Source organism: Solenopsis invicta, chromosome 11 (assembly GCF_016802725.1).
Source record: "Solenopsis invicta isolate M01_SB chromosome 11, UNIL_Sinv_3.0, whole genome shotgun sequence".
NCBI classification, from domain to species: Eukaryota; Metazoa; Arthropoda; class Insecta; order Hymenoptera; family Formicidae; genus Solenopsis; species Solenopsis invicta.
The window spans coordinates 3519671-3539530 of NC_052674.1; the positions used below are offsets into that span (position 1 = coordinate 3519671).

At 37.7% G+C, this 19860-nt stretch overlaps 2 protein-coding genes and 1 long non-coding RNA gene across 4 annotated transcripts in view; 2 read left to right on the forward strand and 1 right to left on the reverse strand.

Moving 5' to 3' along the window:
• Positions 1-19860, forward strand: part of LOC105194652 (COP9 signalosome complex subunit 8) — an 86705-nt gene that overhangs the window by 48940 nt on the left and 17905 nt on the right. The gene's annotated exons all lie outside the window — the stretch shown is intronic.
• LOC120358965 overlaps positions 1-19860 on the reverse strand; it is a 122996-nt gene that overhangs the window by 35196 nt on the left and 67940 nt on the right. The gene's annotated exons all lie outside the window — the stretch shown is intronic.
• The window catches only part of LOC105194704 (nuclear receptor subfamily 4 group A member 2), a 70194-nt gene continuing 65093 nt past the window's right edge, over positions 14760-19860 (forward strand). The window contains 2 exon segments of the mRNA XM_026130873.2: positions 14760-16343; positions 16346-16582. Of these exon segments, the coding sequence (XP_025986658.2) occupies positions 16313-16343; positions 16346-16582 (268 nt within the window). The 5' untranslated portion in view covers positions 14760-16312.

Here is a 19860-nt window from a genome sequence, read left to right on the forward strand (position 1 = left end):
GACGGAGATGCGTCGACTTTCTTCGAGACACTGAATTATGTAGGCGAGGAGATTGCACACACATGCGAGAGAAAGAGAGAGACGCTACAATAAACGTAACGATCGTCGTTAAATCATGTCGCACCTCCGGCCGTGCGTTTCCTTTCGTTTCGGACGCGAAGAACCTCACGCGGTACTCGACGTTGCACTTTACTCGTGGGAAGGTGGAAACAGAATCTTTTTTGAAATCTTTTTTATTCAGCGTGACGGCGAACGGCTTTTCCTTAGACAGTGCGATAATAATGTATTGAAAGAATGGGTTTGCTGAAGTATCTAATGATTTAGCTTTTAGCTCGATACAGATCTGAAAATAAATTTGTCGGATCATCAAAATAATTATGTAGGACGCTCACGAGCAATGCTATAAAAATACACTTTACATCATCGTAACTCTGAAGAAGATTGATTATCGCGAAATATGTACATTACTTACTATACTTTTACAGACTAAATTTTATTTCTGTAGATCCAATATCCTTTTTGCTCATTTGACTATATTTCTTCTTTTCTATTGCTTAGCATATAGCTTGTCCTGTATTTATCAAATGCTATAAAAAGTTTTGACAGTTTTAGTTCGAGCGTCCTACATAATTATTTCGATGCTTTAATAAAATTATTTTCAGATTTATGTCTACTAATTTTTTTTAGATATTTCAGCAATAAAAACATTTTTTCCGTTTAAAAAGCGATATATAAAATTGATTTTCATTTTAAAAGGCTTTATTCTAAGAATGTTGATATTTGTTTATACGATTCTGTTCCAATTTTGGTATAAAACTAAACTGAAAAAACATACGCTTTTATATATTTAATATTACTGAATATTTTTGTGTCTCTTAAAAAAAAAACCAATATTTATGTTATAATGTTCTTTCTAATTAAAATAATTAGAGCATTAAAATCTATTGCTCTTCTTAATATTATTAACTCAATTAAAAATACTTTATCAATCTTAATTGATATATTATCGTTTTATATACTATAAAAAGTGTAACGATATTTATATCAAGTCAGAAAATAAGATCTCAGATTGAAATTAGATTAAATGCTTTTAAACGACATTTAATACGTGACATTCGGAAGGAAAAATAGAGCAACATAAAGGATATTATAGATCCTGAGTTTAGTTCTGCTAAAGGTTAATCCTTTAAAGCCGATCGTATAATAGAGCCATTTAAATTAACTCAACAAATAAAAAATGCGCATATTTCTGAATAAAATTCTGTGCATTGTGCAAATAATTTATATTTTTTTAACAAATTTAGAACATGTATAACATATATAGGGTCATTGCTTGTTAATCGAGAAGACTTCAGACAACGCAAAGTCTAAAATCGAGTTTTAAAACTATTGACAGTGTGTTTTTAAGATGATTTTTTAATCATCTTTAAGACGACTTATGACTCGATTTGAAAAGAGATGTCTATGTAATTTTTTTGAAAGAAATTAAATTGAATTGTGGATTAGTCCTTCTAAGAAATCCTTATATTACGAATAATCATATTGATATGCTGAATATTCTGTTTTAGCAACTAGATCGATCTCGGCGCGTACGTTACACTAATCAACGATGTAATGGATTCGTGAGCGTTCGCTCACGTGTTGCCATTTCGCCGCACTCGCTAATCCAATCCGTCACGATCGATTCGACGCGTTTTGCCGAATTAATTCGCACCGCCGTCGCCGCCGGGCATGAATGAAAAGTCGACGGGTCGCGGCGATGGTTAACGGAGGTTAACGACGTCTGTGATTTTATGCGCCGATCGTTTTACGGCGGATAGTTTCCCGGCGCGGGTAATCGCCGGTGCCCGATCGAAGCCGCATTGAAAGCAGCAGTTATCCGGTTTCCATTCCGCGAAACGATTCTGCGCTACCGCCTCTTGACGATACCATTCGCACACATGCACGCACGCGTACGTATGACACCCACGCGTGCGACACCGACACCCACTCGTTTTATTAATCGATGTACACGCGATGTATATACGCGACATCGCTTATATCGACAGCAAAATCCTTGCTAGGACTCGCCTCCCGTCGTTTTCGTGGTCTTACCCGATCGATTAAGCTCTTCACACTCAATACTTCTTGTCATTTTTCAGTCATCTGTTAAATCTTTAGCTGTTTTTAGCTACGACACGTGATAATGCTTCTTTGAGATTGCCAATAAAAATAAAAATGTCCTGCTGTTAATCGGCTTCATTTTTGCAATGTTAATTAAAGCAAAATGATGTGTTACTGATTGAAACAAATAAAAATTTTTATCGGTTATTTACTTCAAAGTTTCCCGATTATTGGTGAACGTACACCGTATTCGTACGCAAAAGGATTAATTTTAATAAAACTTATTAACATTGTATTTAGCTCTCTTTTTATATTATTTTTGAAACGCAATAGAAGCTTAAAGAGCTGAAATTCCAATTCCAACAAGTTATAATTAATTTAACTCGTGATTGTGTAATTTTCACAATGATTTTAAAGGTGAGAGTATGTCGACTGAACCATATTGTGTTTAATCAAACAATAGACATTTCGGTACAAAGTGTACCTCAAATATCAAATGTACACGCATATTTAGATTTTGCAATACATTTGCGTTCATGTACTATGTATAAAGGTACAAAATTAACGGAGAAATAGATACCCAACGAGAATGTCACTAAAGAAACCTTTTAATTTGAATCTCACGAAAAGGAATAGCGTACTACGCTGTTAAATATTTAAGGATCAAATTTGAATCAGTTCCTCGAATTAAATAATATTTTGTTATTTTTAATTTCCATATATGTGAAAATTTATTATTTTAACACAAAATATATAATTAAAAGAGAGAACAACCTCATTTTACAAACCCATTTCTGTGGGTCCATTTCCATCAAGTTGCTTAGTTTCAAAGTAAACGGCGTCCATATTAAGCATCTAGTAAGTTTAACTAATTAATTTGAGTGAAATTTAACATTTCTCGAATTAAATTGTTTAACTCAATTTTAATTAAATTAGCGGCATATTTAATAGAAGCAACTCGAATTGGGTATGATGCTATGAAATTAACAGTATATTTTTTCGACAGTTCTACTTTTACGTATACGAACACAAATATATATTTGCAGATTGTAAATATATAATATATATATTTATGCGTTTACGTTTGCGTAAAAATGTCAATTCCGAAGTACTTTGTCAGTGTATCACTCTTTCATCCACGTTTCTAATTAGAATCACAATTATGATATTTAAACAAAAATACAATTTATTAATTGTTGTATCAGACTGCCTTACAACGACTTTCCTTATTAAAGACTCGCGCTCGATATTCAGAATAGATGCTGCCACAGCCGATTAATATAGATCTTGCAAGTCCGATACTCTTTACTGCTCACGCAAACACATCGTCCTTTAGTTTGATCAGGTACATTCTCGAATATCCGTAATAAAATAGAGGTATCATGGTAATCGACGATAATATGCAGCTACTTTTTATTAACGCGACGTAGAAAAAAAAAAGAGAAGTTACCCTCTTAGAGATCGATTCACCGACACGCGCCGTGGCTCCATTATAGAGAGGCGGCCCACGCATTCAGCGCGCCACGCTTTAATCTCATTCACGCTGAAAGGGAAATTACGCTCTTACGCTGCATCGCGGAATTACTTTGCCGGAGGAACGCTCATGCTCCATTCTCGCAAGTGTACGCATGCGACGCGTGGCTCTAATTTCAGAACGGGCGTAATTGAGGGGTTTCAGCGCAGGTCATACACGATAACACTCCGGACAGATATATAGTAGATCTTTAATAAAAATCTAGTATAGAATAAGTGACCTTCCTCGATTCTAATAAATAGATTACCCTAGATCTGAAATTTTTATTCTATTTTGCATTGAACAAAATATAACGAACGAAATAATTTATTAATTGATTATAATTTATTATTTTCGATTGTATTGGAATTCTGCAAGATACAGTGCGCCGCACCAATCCATCCGACATAATAATAAATTTCCATCTTGATGAGTGTTATCTCAACTTTCGAACAAAATGAAGAACTAACGGCGTATGTTGATTCTTTCCAATGTAAGATCCTGCGAGCGCAAGTACGGTTATTGTTTATTTCGAAAGGAAATAACAGTACTCGTAACTTTGACAGGTATTCTCATCAAACTCCGTCGTAAACAAAAAGTGGTTGTAACTCGGAGAGAAAGAGTTTCTCTAGACTCGTGTTTTTCATTCTATCTTCCGTAAGTGATTTCTTTCGCTTATTACTTACGCGACTCGTGCGTGAATATCGATAGATCGCAGATATTACGTGGCACTCGCTAACGTTGCACAATATACGCTATTCGCGGTTGAGCACTCTAACAAATACGTACGCGTCTACAATGTAATTAAAAGTGTACTACACTTATAAGATTACATGAGCATATAATGATGTTTACCGTAATTAGCGCGATAATAAAAAGATTCCAGATTGCAATTAAAGTTATGTTATGCAATAGCGATGTAATTATATTCGGACACATGTTATTAAAATAATCTGTGAGAAGAGGAGTTTGTAATGATCCTTCGCTTCCTTAAGATTTTCTCGGATTAGCTGGTCACGCGCTGCTGCAGAATATATATACTATTCAAAAGCAATTAGACAATTAAATGAATATTTCAATCTTTCTCTTTTGTATTTTTTACGCAATTCAAAATTTATTTGAAGCTAATTTATAAATTATATAGATAATGTTAATATTTTCTATTAGAGCATTGTTATCATTTTCATGATTGTCTGCCACAGTAATGTTTTATTCATGTAATTATCGCAATATATATTTGAATATATAAAAAATATTCAGTTGCACTTGGGTGTCTTTTTACATGGATGCGTACCGTGTAAAAAAATTGATTTGCTACAAAGTATAAATTGTAAAGTAACGCAAACTATTTAAAAAGCAATTTTAATTATAGAAATGCATCACACACTGAAAATATTTTACTTAATAAATATAAGACATAAAAGAAAAGCTGTATTGAAAAGATATATATATATATTTTTTAAAAATCGATATTTTATTCATCTCATCACGAATAAAATGTGTTAAAAAAGAAAGTAAATGTAAATAAAATGTATTTAAAAAATCGTGTAATTGTAAATAAAACGTATTAAAAAAAACTAGTGTAGTTTTAAAAATTTGGATTATAATTTAGAATATAAATTAATGTAATATCGAACTATTCTAAGTGCATTTCTATCAATTAAAACCGCTTGTAGCACATGTTTTCAATCTTCCAGTCAGAAATTTATGTTAATGTTGCATAATTTTACACGAATGTACAGAACGATAATTTTTTCGACCATACTACAGATATTATATTAAAGTCATTGTGTGTGCATATCACCATTAATATTGCTTGCGTAAATGTGCGTGTTCCTGTCCGAGCGACAACCGCCTTCCGTCGTGCAACCCGTGGCTTGTGGCCCGCACGCGATTGCGTAATATCGGCCTCTCACCCTCGCCTGGTTCTTCCTGTCTGTACGAGAACCGGCAACCGGTTTCTTCTTTTCCCTTTCGTCCTTCTGCCCCGCCGAGTCCTGCCGAGCACTGATCATCGCTTCCTTCTTTCTTATGAATGCACCGACGACAGGTTGTTGATTTTATTATAAGTAGCAACTTATGAGTATTACAATTTGTCTTACAAAATTCAAAGACTTCAAAAAATTCAAAGACATTTACTCTACGTTTTAAATCAATCTCTCTAAAGTTATTGCTATTTAATCAATGTGTATCTCATTTCAATTGTGATATAATTAATTTGATGTCATCTTTGCAAAAAAAAGTATTGAAACAATCAATCCAAGAACATTTTAAAAAGTTAGATCCTTATTTATGTAATAAAATGTTATGTTTTTGAATATGCAACGTTACCATATAATATTCTGATACATTTAAAAAATATAAATATATATATATATATATATATATATATATATATATATATATATAGTCCATTACCAAATAATAAGGATCGAAATGTTATACTGAATAAACTTTTTACAATGTTTTAGGAGAATTTTAATTGACTCTGAATATAATGCTGAATGTCATCAGCCAAATATTCGTAGCATAATCAGTAGAATTATAAATGAATGTGCTGGTAAGATATAAAAAGTGTTAATAAGTCGGACAATGTATCTAAACGCGTCCATTTCTTTAAATAATAACTAACATTTTAACTGCAGGAACCAATATGTCACGTTTAAATAGTACGGTGTTTGGGATTGATTACTCATTCGGTTGTTCATCGAATTATATCATTCTTAAATGTCATAGGCTTTACTTAACTCATATTTACAATATCGCCGTTATTCTAATTTTTGCATAAATGTCAGTTATTTGTGATACCGAATAGCCTCCGAATTGCGACAATTGCGCGAGAAATCGAAGTGAGGAAAGCTATCAGTCGATAATATTCCCACGGAAAAAGATTAGTATCAAATCAACAATTTTGTTTCATATATGAATAAGAATATAAAATCTTGAAAAAATTTATAATCTTAAATAGATATAATATGCTAACGTGAAGAAATTTTGTTTCTTTATGTAAGCAAATTATGTCTGTTTAAAATTATAGAATTCTTTCAAGAAAATTTTATATTTTGCTTATATATATGAAACAATGAATTGTTGATTTGATACTAACTTTTTCTATGCGGATACGATACATTTCTTATGTGCTTATGTACGTAACGTTGATGTGAAAAACGTTTTATACGATGTATCATTTACGCTAAAATGACTTTAAATTGACTTTTAATTAACTTTAGATTGACTTTAAATTCTAGCTTTTTAGACGTTCTGTAAACACTTGCTGGACGAATTAATTTTTCAAAATAAATAAACGCACTTTTCGGTGTTGTTCATCGTCTTGTTCCGCATATCGTTTATCACGAGTCACTTTCTAAAAATCTTCCATCAGATCTTCAAAATCGCCTTAGGCAAGTCGCATAGTTGACGAAATTTTTCGACAACGGCGCTCGTCAAATAATTGATGATGCGCAATCACGCGAGCGTTACGTGCTGAAAATTGGTGGCGGCTTTTGGGTTGAAATTTTCATCCAGTGGTGTCGAAAATGAGACAAAAAGTCTAGTACAATAAAAACTACATTTTTTTTAAATATACAAATAAATAATCTATTACTTTTTATAAAATTCAATAATTGTTGTCGAAACATATTAATATAGTTCAATCATGAAAATAGTCCCTATTGATTAATAACATTCTTTTACCTTTCAAGTAAATTATAGAATCCGGCACGAAAGAAAGACTAGTCTTTACTTTCGATGAATTCATTTAAATCATTTACTTATTTTTTCGACTTATATAAATGTTTTGTCAAATCGTGTTACATCAAACGAAACAAATGATAATCTGAAGACGATATGTTCGATGAGGATGCGTAAAATGTTTCAGTCAAGTTACAGTGCTTGCAACTGGCGATAGTAGGAAATGATCGTCGCCCAATTGTCGTCGACCTCACGTGGCGAAATCAGTTAAAGATTAAAATTATAATAAGAGTTATATACATACTCTTTAAATCTCAGAGTGAAAAATTACACACACTCTAAAATTGCACAAACTTAATTTTTATTCTATAGGAGAATTTATTCTGCAGAATTTAGAAAATACATTTTATTATTTCGAGTCTTAAAATTGACTATTTTATTATATATAAATCATATAAATCATGGCTGTATTTCGATATTCATTATCAGTATTGAAAACGTTTATATTATACATGCTTTATATATTTTCAGTATGAATATCGGAGCAGTACGACCTATTAATTTATTATTTATTTGTAATTTAAATTTTAAATCTAATTACTAAAATTCTAGATAAATGCAGGTTTTGATCGAACTGGATTTTTCCGTAATACTTTTTTTTATAAATTTACATACATATTTCTACGTTTGCACACTACGCGCCAATACATTTTTGAAATATAGTCTTAAACTAAAGATAGAACAACAATAATAATATTCTGATTGAGATAATATTTTGCGATAATTCTTTGCTCAACATATATAGATTCTTATTAACAGTAGTATTAAATTGATTATTAATTTAATAATTTAATATTACTATTGTATCTTTAGATTGAGATTGCGTTTCAAGATTGACAAATATAATCAATGCGTTTACAAAAAAAGCTGAAAAATGTATTACACAAAAATTCAGCTTGAACAAAAATATTCTTATTTCTGATGTTAATCACGTATAAGGGATTTATATTTATTTATTGTTATTAATTATAATCTATCTAAATTGTAAAAAAGAAATCAGATTGGCCGAGTACCAAATAGTTGGTGAAAATTTAGCTAATTTTTTGAGATCTCATTTCACCCTTTAAACATATTGTCAATAAAAAAATACGTGTCTATTATTCTTTACTACTCCACAAGTGTAGAATAGTCAATGTAAACTAAATCGAGTTTTAATAAATTTGGCGAGTAGCACAAAGATAGGTTTAAGTGTCGTTATAATTGACGAGTCGATTTCGACGACTCAGAAAGCTCAGACTCTCTCAGAATGTTGGTCCGCGTTTTAGTATCACGAAAATGGCCCTTCGATCTGTATCGCGTTACACTCGAAATAAAATCTACGCTGGGCGTTTCAATATTACTGTCGAAGAATGCACTCGCGCCGCACCGATGGGAAATCGGAGGCCGGTCCGATCGAGCGGACAGTGACTGGGACGAATAAAATTTCAACGTATTGTTTTTCGCGAAAAGCTATTCTTCTCGCCAAACGTTCGCATTCAAATATGAATGCCTTTTACAAACGCACCGACTGATTTATATATATTAATCGCACGCCACGCTATGTACGAACCGGCGCGCGAGTCACGTTCTATAAATGCCGCAAAAAATAATTCTCCATTGCCCGGCGAAGGAGGGAAAGAGAGAGAAAGAGCGAGTGTAAGGGTAGTACGCGGGCAGAGGAGGTTCACTGGCATCGTCGTGCTCGTCCTTTTATATACACTGATAGAGCGCATTACTAGCTCACGGAGGAAAGGTCATCACACAGTGTAATAAAAGATTATGCGCCGCGTTGGCTCCCGTGCATACACGGTACAACGATCTTCAGGGCGCGATACAAAGTGTCCGGAAGTTTATTAAAAAATCATTAAACAGTTCATATCGGCCCCGAGTTGATTAATAAGAACAAATTATCTACCAGACTGCCGCGCGGGATGAGCAACAGATTCCAGAGCGGCTATTATTTGATACAAACGGTCATCTTCGTCCGATCTAGAAGATCTTGTCTGCATTTCCCAATATTTAGCCGCTGCTTCGATTTCCATTAATTGCACAAAGGCGAATAAATTAGTACGACTTGCTTAATTAGAAGAGTTGCGTGATTTGATATGTAAGATTTTTTCTTCAAATCTGTTCTTTGTTTTGAAGTAAATTTCCAACATGTTTTCGCACATCCTTAATCTTGCACGTAGCACAGATTCAATTTTGAGTGACATTAGTAGTACAAGTATAAACATGGTGTCCCACATATCCTTTCAACCACAGATACTTAGAGGTCAATGTAAAAGAAACGGCGCTTGTTTTAATGTCGAGGTATCTATAGATGCGAAGTTGTTTAACAGCTACGACAGAGGATCTTGCGAATTAATTCCTGAGAATGTGGGCAGCCAACAAAACATGATAAATTATAATTATATTTTATAAAATAATTTTATATCGTCGATCGTAATACTTTCTTCGTTCAAGCAAATATGTATAATTTTGTGAATTATTAATTTTAAGTTCACAAGTTTGTGGTTAAGAAATCACAATACAGGATAAACTTGCATTGATGAACACAGGAGACAAAAAAATATGCGCGCGGCTCCTCCTCGTATCTGCATTATAATCATCATAATATTACCGTGTCGAGGCAAACCGCTTTTTAGGTAAATGGAAACTCATCCGTTTAAGTCAGGCACGTGTCTCTCGCGATTATCGCTACTGCGACGAGTGCTGCCGGAAGGTTCCGTGTATCGATTACGAACGACCTTATTCCTTTTCCCTTTACCTGCCGCGTCTCGTGCTTTTCTCGATCTATTGAGTTTCGTGATAATTAATTTTATCATTGATCGAATAATCACATGTAATCTCTTAGCTATTTCATGCAAAGTTGTTTCGAGGCAGAAATAAATTCGCGATAAAATTGCAAAATAGTACTTTTGATGATTGAAAATTTTATTTGCATAATTTTGTCTAACGCGTACATAAATAAAATTTTTATATAGATAATCTTTCTTGCTGCGAAATATATATCCACGCAGATTCACGGTTTTATCAAATTACCGTTGTGTAGTAAAACTTAAAAAAAAAAAACTTCATTCAATCTACGAATGAAAACTTAAGATTTCTAATTGTTTCAATCATTGTGATATTTTCTGCACGTTCTATTCTTCAATGCTCATACATATTTAATGACATTTGTATAAAATGAGATGCATTTTAAATTATTATTTGTCTGCATCCATTTCTGTCTCTTGGCTACGCTGCGGGCAAATACCTTTAACCTCACAAAACTCGAAATACCTTAGCACGTGTGTGCTCCATTTTCTCGTCTCGCGAACGTCATTAGAGAGCAACGATGAAACCACAATAAAGCACGTTTTCATAATATATGGTAATCAAAAGGTTAGGTTAACTATAACTAAAAATTAATTAATACACATTCATTCATAAGCTCATGATTAAATAAACTAAAGATTATGTATTTGTACACGCGTAACCTTTAATTTATCTAATCATAAAAGATGTATGAAAGTATGTGTGAAAGTAATCACAAGGTATATATTAATTAATTTTTTGATTAATAATTGAGATAAAATCGCGATCTTTGAATTGCACATCATTATTTTTGGTCTTGAAAACGCAGTTTTTAAATTGAACCAGAAGTCATATTACAAATATTAAATGGATAATTGATTTAATAACACTGATACTCGCAATATAATTTTTAAGTTATAATTAACCTAATTTTTTGGTTAACCATATACTATAAAAACGCCAAAGTGACAAACTAGGGCAAAGGCATACATTATTATCAACTCGCGTCTTGAAGAAAAAAATGTCAAAATTACCCCGGGAAACACATGCGGAAGCTCGATAATTTATTTCGCCGCCATTAGTGATGGCTGTTAATTAATCAAGTGCGCTAATTACTCAAGGTGGCACCAGAACGTTGCACGCTCTGCATACCTCGTCATTAATATCAAATAGACTTACTGGCGTAATGAACGTCGCGATTATAACGAGCGAACGTAGTTAAAGGGGAGGGGGTGAACACTGTTAAGGGCGAATAATTTCAATTATAGGAGTATTCAATTAAAATTATTTATAATTATATAATTGTGAAATGTATCGTTCAATTGTCAGGATTTTATCGATGACAGTTAATTGTTTCAAGCTACTCAGTCTTGTTCGCATCTATACGTTCTCCGATAACGAATCGATTGGAAATATGTATTATATGTACATGTATATTAAGCACCGTCTAGCCCGGGGATACGCGCCGTTCATTGTCGATCGCTGTCTTGTCGAAATCAACGCGATTCCATCGAGAGGTAAATGACTTTATCCGCCTTTATCTTATTACCGACATTTATGTGCATCTCACAACACGATCGTCGCGATAATCGCGCCCGTTGCATTATCGTGAATGTCAGTCAATTCTTATTACTGCGCGTTGTTCTTGTCTCGGCATTGTCGATTAAGCTTTCACAATCGTGGGTTCTATCTCTTTGAAGGTAATAAATTTATTTACTCCGTCTATGCCCACAGATTCTTCCCGTATGAAAAATTTGTGCAACCCACAGCTGCAAAAAGTTTCAGTCCCTACAATATAATTAAACCGAGGAGTATAATTAAATCTTTATATATAACTGAAAAATTGCCTACATGTCATCATCATCAATTTATATAGTGCACATAAGAGGCAGAAAAACTTTGATGCTTAAGTGAGACATGCTCGAAGATGAACGGCTTCGCTGCTCGTTATACCTCGATTCAGCGGGCTTACGCTCCATAGAGGCGAGCGTTCTCCGCGCACGAGAGCAGTGTGTCGCCGATTTCACCCTGCTGCGACGACCGGATCGAAGTCGACCTTACCCCTCAATTGGCGCTCTTCCGGTTCAGCGGACGTTTCATACAGGTGACGGCACGCCGGCAGCGTTTCGTCACGTGTCGAAGTGTCGAAGTCTTACGGTTGATTAAACTGAGGCGACATCAACTCGTGCTGACGCCTCCGCTCTGACACGCGTGCACCGCGTGCCGGAGGATCGAGAGAGAGAGAGAGAGAGAGACGTGGAAACGCAGGAGAGAATGCAAGGGGGTGCTGGGTGGGTGCGCGCGGGGTGCATTGGGTGACGCATGAATGGAGGCCACGCGGCGGCGGCGGCGGCGGCGGCGGCGGCGGTGGTGGCGTTTGAAGTCGACGACGGAAGAGACAGCCGCCTGCACGTCGCATCCTTCTCTGTCTCTCACCCTCGTTACCCGGTTCATCCTATCTCCTTCTTCCACTTGATAACAGACCTGCACCGCATCCCCTCTGCCATAACTGACCTACGCGCAGAAGCGTCCGATAAAGAATGGCGTAGGTACCGTCATAGAAGCGCGAGCGCGCGCGCGGAGGGGGACGGACAACGGCGTCATCGTTTCACCCTCATATGACGTCATGGATAAATTGATGACGTATTAAACCGCTTGTTCCGAGTGGTTGAGTCTGCGCGAGAGGATTCGCGAAAGCCTGTCTGAAACGAGTGGGACGAGTGAGACCAGACACTGCAATACGAGAAGCGCTTCCATTGCGATAGTCTCATTCCGCGACGCTTTAGAAACTTTTAATTGAGTTACCGCTGTGTATCGGTATTGACGGGGCGAATTTATAAAAGCGGGACAGCGCTATTAATGATTCTTTAACTTGGGACACAATTTCTGCCACGCTGATGCGAAAGAATATATTCGATGCTTCGTTGGTATTTCAATTTAGATGTATTAAGCAAGGTGGATTATTTCTGAAATTTTTTCACGCGGAGAGAAAAATTAGAAAAATTTAAGTGAATTCACTCGCTTTGTAATTTAATTTTCCTCTTATGCGAGTTTTCAAGTTCTCTCCCCGCGGACATCTCGAGTCTTTAAGAATTAAAAGTCTTACAAGAAAGATAAAATTAAAGCTTACTATTCTTGTCATTAAAGTGGAAGACCTGATTCTAATGATCGGTGATCCGTTACGTCATGAAAATAAACATTGCGCAACACGTGCGAGGAACATTAGTTATTCTTAAGCTTTTCTAAGTTTATATGATAAGATAATTGCGAACTGAGTCTTTGATCATCGCGGACAAAATAGCGAGATACCGTCACAACTTTACGCGATAATCATGAGCTATATTGGCTGATTACATTACCCCATAATGGGGCTGCCTGGATTGCGCTTTCCTAGGTCATAGGTTAATAACGACAGCACGTCTGGACTGCGCCCCTGATGCATTCCGGTGCATTGTTGCACGCACGAGCAATGAGTATCGACTCCCGCAGTCTCTTCTCATCGATATTACAAAACCGGCTATAACTGACATAAGCTCGCCGTCAGATCGGCCTCGGTATATTTATGATAACGTGCAAAAAGTATGTAATGCATTCGTTAATGCATTACAAAATCCGCCATCGTCAACGAATTGAATCGTTATTTACGATCATATATTATGTGGGAGGTATTTATTTGGCGCTTAATTGTGAAGTTTTAATATTCAGTTAGCAATTTTATTAGTGAGTATCCGTGGAATTTCTTATGGCATTTATATAAACGTTTAACCACTGTTAAACTTTCAAAGACACATCTTTCGAGCTAAAAATATTTTTAAAGGTTTACATACTGCACTCTCTTTGCAAAATGTACCAAACGAAATAAATAATATCGTTACCGTAACAGAATCATCCTGCAACGAAAGCTCACGCAGTTATCTAAAAGTCTTTTATAAAATTCAATATACAGTGTAAAATTTTTTAATACCGTAAAATATTATTCCGCATTTATAAAAATCTTTTTTTAACTGCAATACATGTATAATAAAATTCCGTTTCACAGTACTTAAAAAGACTTACGTAATCAGATAAGTTACATTCATAAAAATCGCGGTTATCGTGAAATAAATTAAAAGAAAAAAAAATAATAGAAACGAAATTCTTAGAATTCAAGTTTCCTTCTTTGTTCGTCTCCCTCTCGCGCTCGTCTTTCTTTTCTTTTCATCTTGGGCGACACGGCGACGTCGGGTCCGCGTGCCGCCACCGTCACCCCACACCGCCTCAAGGCTTGCGTGGGGTTGAAACGAGTGCCGGAGGGTGCCGGAGGGTGCGGAGGCGGGAGATGCAGGCGGGGTGAGGGTGGAGGGACCGCCGGGCGGCCGGTGGGTGGCGTGTTGACGTCACCGTAACGGCATCATCAACCGCGTGGGCCAATAGGTGCGCTCATACTCAGAGCTGGTCCATCGATCCGCCGGTGTGCTGTCGTGTGTGCGTCCCGGGTTATGACGTCCGCGATGACGTCATCGTTAGCGCCGTTCGCCTCCCGTCGCCGCGCCGTCCGCGTTCTCCGCTCCGCTTCACTCCGCGCCTTCCTACGCCACCACCGCCGTCGCCGCCGCTACACACGGTACGGTTTTAATATAGCGGAGGAACGCGCGCGATCCGGACTCAGTTACGCGGCGGCCGGCCACCCGTGCGAGTGTACCGCTCTCTCTCTCAGAGTATAGTCGAAGGTCCAACTCTCTCAGGATCTTTCACCTGTCGTTTCTCGTTCGCTCTCTTTCTCTCTCTTATTCTCTTTCCGTCTCGACGACGTCCGCTCGGTGTCTCGCGGTTTCGCGCGTTCAGTATCGTGCGGGATTGAGCGTTTTCCTATCCCGAGGGTGGCCTGCGATCTCCGCGTGTTGATCGTCGCGTTCGGAACTTGCGGAGTGACGATCCCCCATCGATCCGCCCATCGGTGTTTCGAATGGTAATCGCGAGCGCCGGTTCACCTCGCGATTGAATTGGACTAATTGACGACAGGTGCATCTAATCTAAGGACCTAAACTCTAACTGAAAGAACGACGATGTCGTCCGGCACGGCGACGCGGCAGCAACGCTAAGGCATCAGGATTCTGCATGCGAGTACCCAGAGCGGAAGTATTCGGGCTCCTCGGTGGGGCGCTGACCTCCGACAACATCATCAGGAAGGACTCGCCTTGCCCTACGACGACGCACGCAGGTCGGTGATACATCGCACATCACATCACGTGTGCTGTCTCACGTTCGTTCATTCGTTGTTGCGCGGGAGGAGGCCGTTCTGCTCCTGTGTGTTTTGTGTATGTGAGCGTGTTTTGCGTGTGGCAATCGCGGATGATCGCGGAGCGGGCGCATTCACCGTCATCTCCGTTGACAGCAAGGGCAATCCTCATCTTTTCTTTCTTCCAATTCATCTTTTGCTTTTCCTCCTCTTTCCTTCTGATCTCTTTCTTCCACTCGTCGCCGGCTCTCTTGGCACGTTACTCTTCAACTGATCGATAATCAAACAATCGGGAGAGCATTCGGTCGACTGGCGGGAGTCACGTAGCGGATTTTCGATCGTGCATTGCCGCAAGTCAGATCTCTCATTGATCTCTCGTTTCTACTTCATTTTCTTTCCCTTCCTCCCTGCCTCCCTACTGCTGTCCATCCGACGACCGGCGCGGCGCGCATGCTTCATTATTAAAGGGATGTGATACATCGATAGATGATGCCAGTTTTTTTCGCGTATCTCTTTGAACGCAACGCAATTTTTTGACAACTGATCGGCGTGGACCGTGCAACACACACACACACACACACACACACACACACACACACACCGATCTGACTCTGTACGATCTCATCATTCGTGCATAAGAATTAAAAAGGGACCTCTCGAAGCACCGATATTCGGTGTCAGACCATCCGTCAGAATCTAGAGCTCCGATGCACATGCCGATCGGAGCGAACCCCTCGCGTTCAGATACACTGGAACTCACGTGACGATCCTCGCGGATCTATAGATCGCGAACGCGTCTACCACACGGACTATTTAATTTTCGGTGTACATCGCGGAATCGCGAATCGCGCGGGATGCCACGCGCGATCGGCGGTCGCCCGATGAGCAGCCGCCGCCGCGATTGAACGAATTGCGCGAGGTCGCAAGCGCCGAGGCCGCCGCTGATACGCGCGATGCGCACCACCGTCGAGGACAGCACCGGCAGCACGAAGCGACCGGCGGCGTCGCGACGCACCACCATCATCAGCATCAGCATCGCGGCATTCCCGACGTCCGGCACCTGGGCGTCGAGCAGCATGAGCGATCGGCGGCGGTGCCGATCCATCTGACCACCGCCACGCCGTACCATCAGCTCACCATCGCCGCGGACACCAACAACAATCACGACCATCATCGGAACCTCGAGCACCACGCGGCGCAACGTCACGATCATTGGAACAAGTGTAAGTCAGAAACACCAGACGCAAGATCGCGGATTATCCCCGTAAGCTGCTCGCTGCTGGTGATGGTTATGGTGATGGTGCTGTACGATGATGATGAGGATGATGATGATGATGGCGGTGGTGGTTGTGGTGGTGGTGGTGGTGGTGGTGGTGGTGGTGGTGACGGCGGTGATAGTCCCGCGCTGATCGTAATATTCGAACATTTTGTTCGTTCTGTCGAAATTTTCGATTATCGCTGATCAATAAAATTGCGTTTTTATTATTAATATACGTAGATAGTTTCACAGCCTTTTTTTGTCGACGTTTTCATACATATTGTAGAGCCTGACTGGGTATTGAAATTTTACAGTTTGCAATCTAATTTCACGGCTTGTAACATTGATAATCGATTGATGATAATTGACAATCAAATAACGGAAAATTATAGATGGAATTTTTCAAAATAGATCGCTCACCATTAATAAAATACTTGATAAAATTAAAAGATATTATTAAATTAAAAACTTAATAAAAGAGAAAAGATTGCATTATGTATTGGAGGATATTTGATATCCTAATGTCGATGTGCGCAAAACGTTAAATGTTATCATTTTTTATTTTAGTTTTGTAAAAACTGACTTTTTTTTAAATTTACATGAACACTGTTCGAGAGTAATTATTGAGTGATCCAATTGTCAATATGTGCAATATTAAAATATTGGAACTTTCATTATTAAATAGTCAAATTTTAAACTAATAATGTTATGCGATATTTATGTTTAATATATGTCAAATTTATCATTATATAGAAATTAAATTGCAATCAATTCATTTTGATTTTTTAAAAATTTACATTCAATTGAGTACATACGCACAATACGATATTAAAACTTTTATCGAGTGTGATATGAAATTGTTAAAATATTTATTTATATACAGTTTAACGTGTACTCTGTTCGATATTTAGGTCACATGATATTATATTCTAATTTCGATCGCAGAAGCGAAAATATATAAAATATAATTTATAACGTTACGAATCTGTTGCGCGTGTTTTTGCTTAATAATGGCATGAAGAGAAGATTATTATGCATCGCACACATTAGCTTTTACAGTGTTTTTTATAAACACCGATCGTTTTGGTTTTAATTCAATAATTTTATTTCGGGGCGATGACATAAGCTCGTTCACCTATTTCAGCTTCCAATACTGACGCGAAATATTCATATCGGCCTTCGTCAGGGATATTAATCTATTTGAAAAAGGCAGGGAATTTCTTCGACCGCGCAATATTTGATCACCGATAATTGTAACGCGTTCTTCTTCGTGCCATTTGCGGTACATCGAGCCACGGGCGGCTAAATAATTGAACGTTATTACAGAGCGATTTGGGTTATCGTCGCCTCGTGTCCGTCCGATATATATTTCCAAACGCTTGTTACCGTTTGTGCTCGATATCTGCTTACGTCACGGCCGTGACGTAGACGGCGGACGAGAATATCGTTGTTATTATTTCGCCTAGACAATCGCGGTGATCCACTTTGTCGCGATTATTCCCCGACTGCCAATTAAATAACAATTTACCTGGACGCATCGATCGGCACCTATAAATTATGACGTCAAGAAAGCTATCGTGTTATTCTAAGTTTTTCAACATCTCCATTTGAGATCAGTCAGTAACCGTTGTGAATAAATAGTGGCGTCGTTAATATTAAAGAATGTCACCTTTAAATTTTTTTAGACTGATTAGCTTCAAGCGGTTAGTTTTAGTTCTAGTTATGTTAATTTTTTTAACGGTAATTACCGTAGCGCATTCGAGACCCTTTAAATTAAAAATGCTACAAAAATAAAACTTCGCCGGTGAAGAAATATCGAGATGCAAATTTTTAAAAAGCCAATTGCTCCGAATAATTTGGAAACTTTGTTAATCTGGATTTCAAGTATATATTGAATTACTGATTTGCGATTATCAAATATTCTCGGGATTACAAATTAGCTTTGCTCGTTCGATCGTGAATAGAAGATGCGAGACGCACGAAATTTTGTAACGTAACAAATAAAAATTTTATATTCGTACCATCGAATTATCGCTATCATTACCATCATCCTCACGCCTCGCACTTGTAGAAACACTCGTAAAAACCGAGCGCATCAATTCAAAAGTTATGCAGCACACTCTATACGTTATTTTCTCGCTTCCATCACAGCTATAACTATTATTATTATCTTTTAGCCGATAAGTATATAAATAAATCGATATAACCGGCACTCTCTCGCAAGCAAAAACCCGGGCTTCGTTTTAACTTCATTTAGCATTCAGAAAATTTACTTTGTACGAAAGGCGGACTTGGACGGACTTCGGGTGGGCTTTTGCGGGTGGCCACCACCCCCTCGGTGATTAATCGATACCGCGGGATCTGCGCTCTCCGCTTCCCACAGGACTTTTTACAGGTGTAATCGGCACGTCGCAGTAAATATAGTCTGGCAATCGGCCGAGAGTGCAAGCCGTTTCTTTTCCGCGTACATACTTGGCTTGCGCGTTGAGGCCGCAGGGAAAGAAGAGAGTATACGAGAGGATTACAAATATAACCACTTGCACCGAGAGCGGGTGCAGGTACGGCGTGGCGAGGTGAGGAGAGGTGAGACGGCGCGGCGAGGCGGTCAGCCGGCCGGCTCGGTCATCGGTTTGCAATTGCCGCGCTCGAATTGTGACGGCCGCCGCGCCGATCGTAATGCTCTCGCGATGGAGAGTAACGACCGTGGCAATGGTAAATCGGTAGCTTATAACTCCCTCCGCACTCCGCTGTTAAGGATGCTTTGGCTATACGACAGGAGCTAAAGTTATTGAAATTTAAAAACTGAAGGCTTCTCTAAGTTTATTCTTTATTTTTTTTCTAATCAACAAGAAAAAAATTTGGGTCACGATTGTCCGAATTTTGGTCCTGAAACTGACTGCAAAGAAAATAAAATTTGATTTAAAATGATTTTTGCAGCGAAAATTGTTATATTTTGCAATTTTAAAGAAAGAATTTTTAAACGAGCAAATCGATCTAAATGGATTTTTGCATGAATAGTTATTAAAGTTTTATTAGTATATGTAAAAATTTTGATTTAATTGGCAATACTACTTCTCCGTCAAATATACAAAACGCGATTTTACATAAGATTGAAGAGTAAACAAAAAATTAAATAACTTTAATACCAATAAGTGAATTGTGTTCAAAATTTATAGATACTCAAACGTAATACTATAAAATTTTATAAAATTTTTATATTTTTGGTAACGTTTTGAGATATGA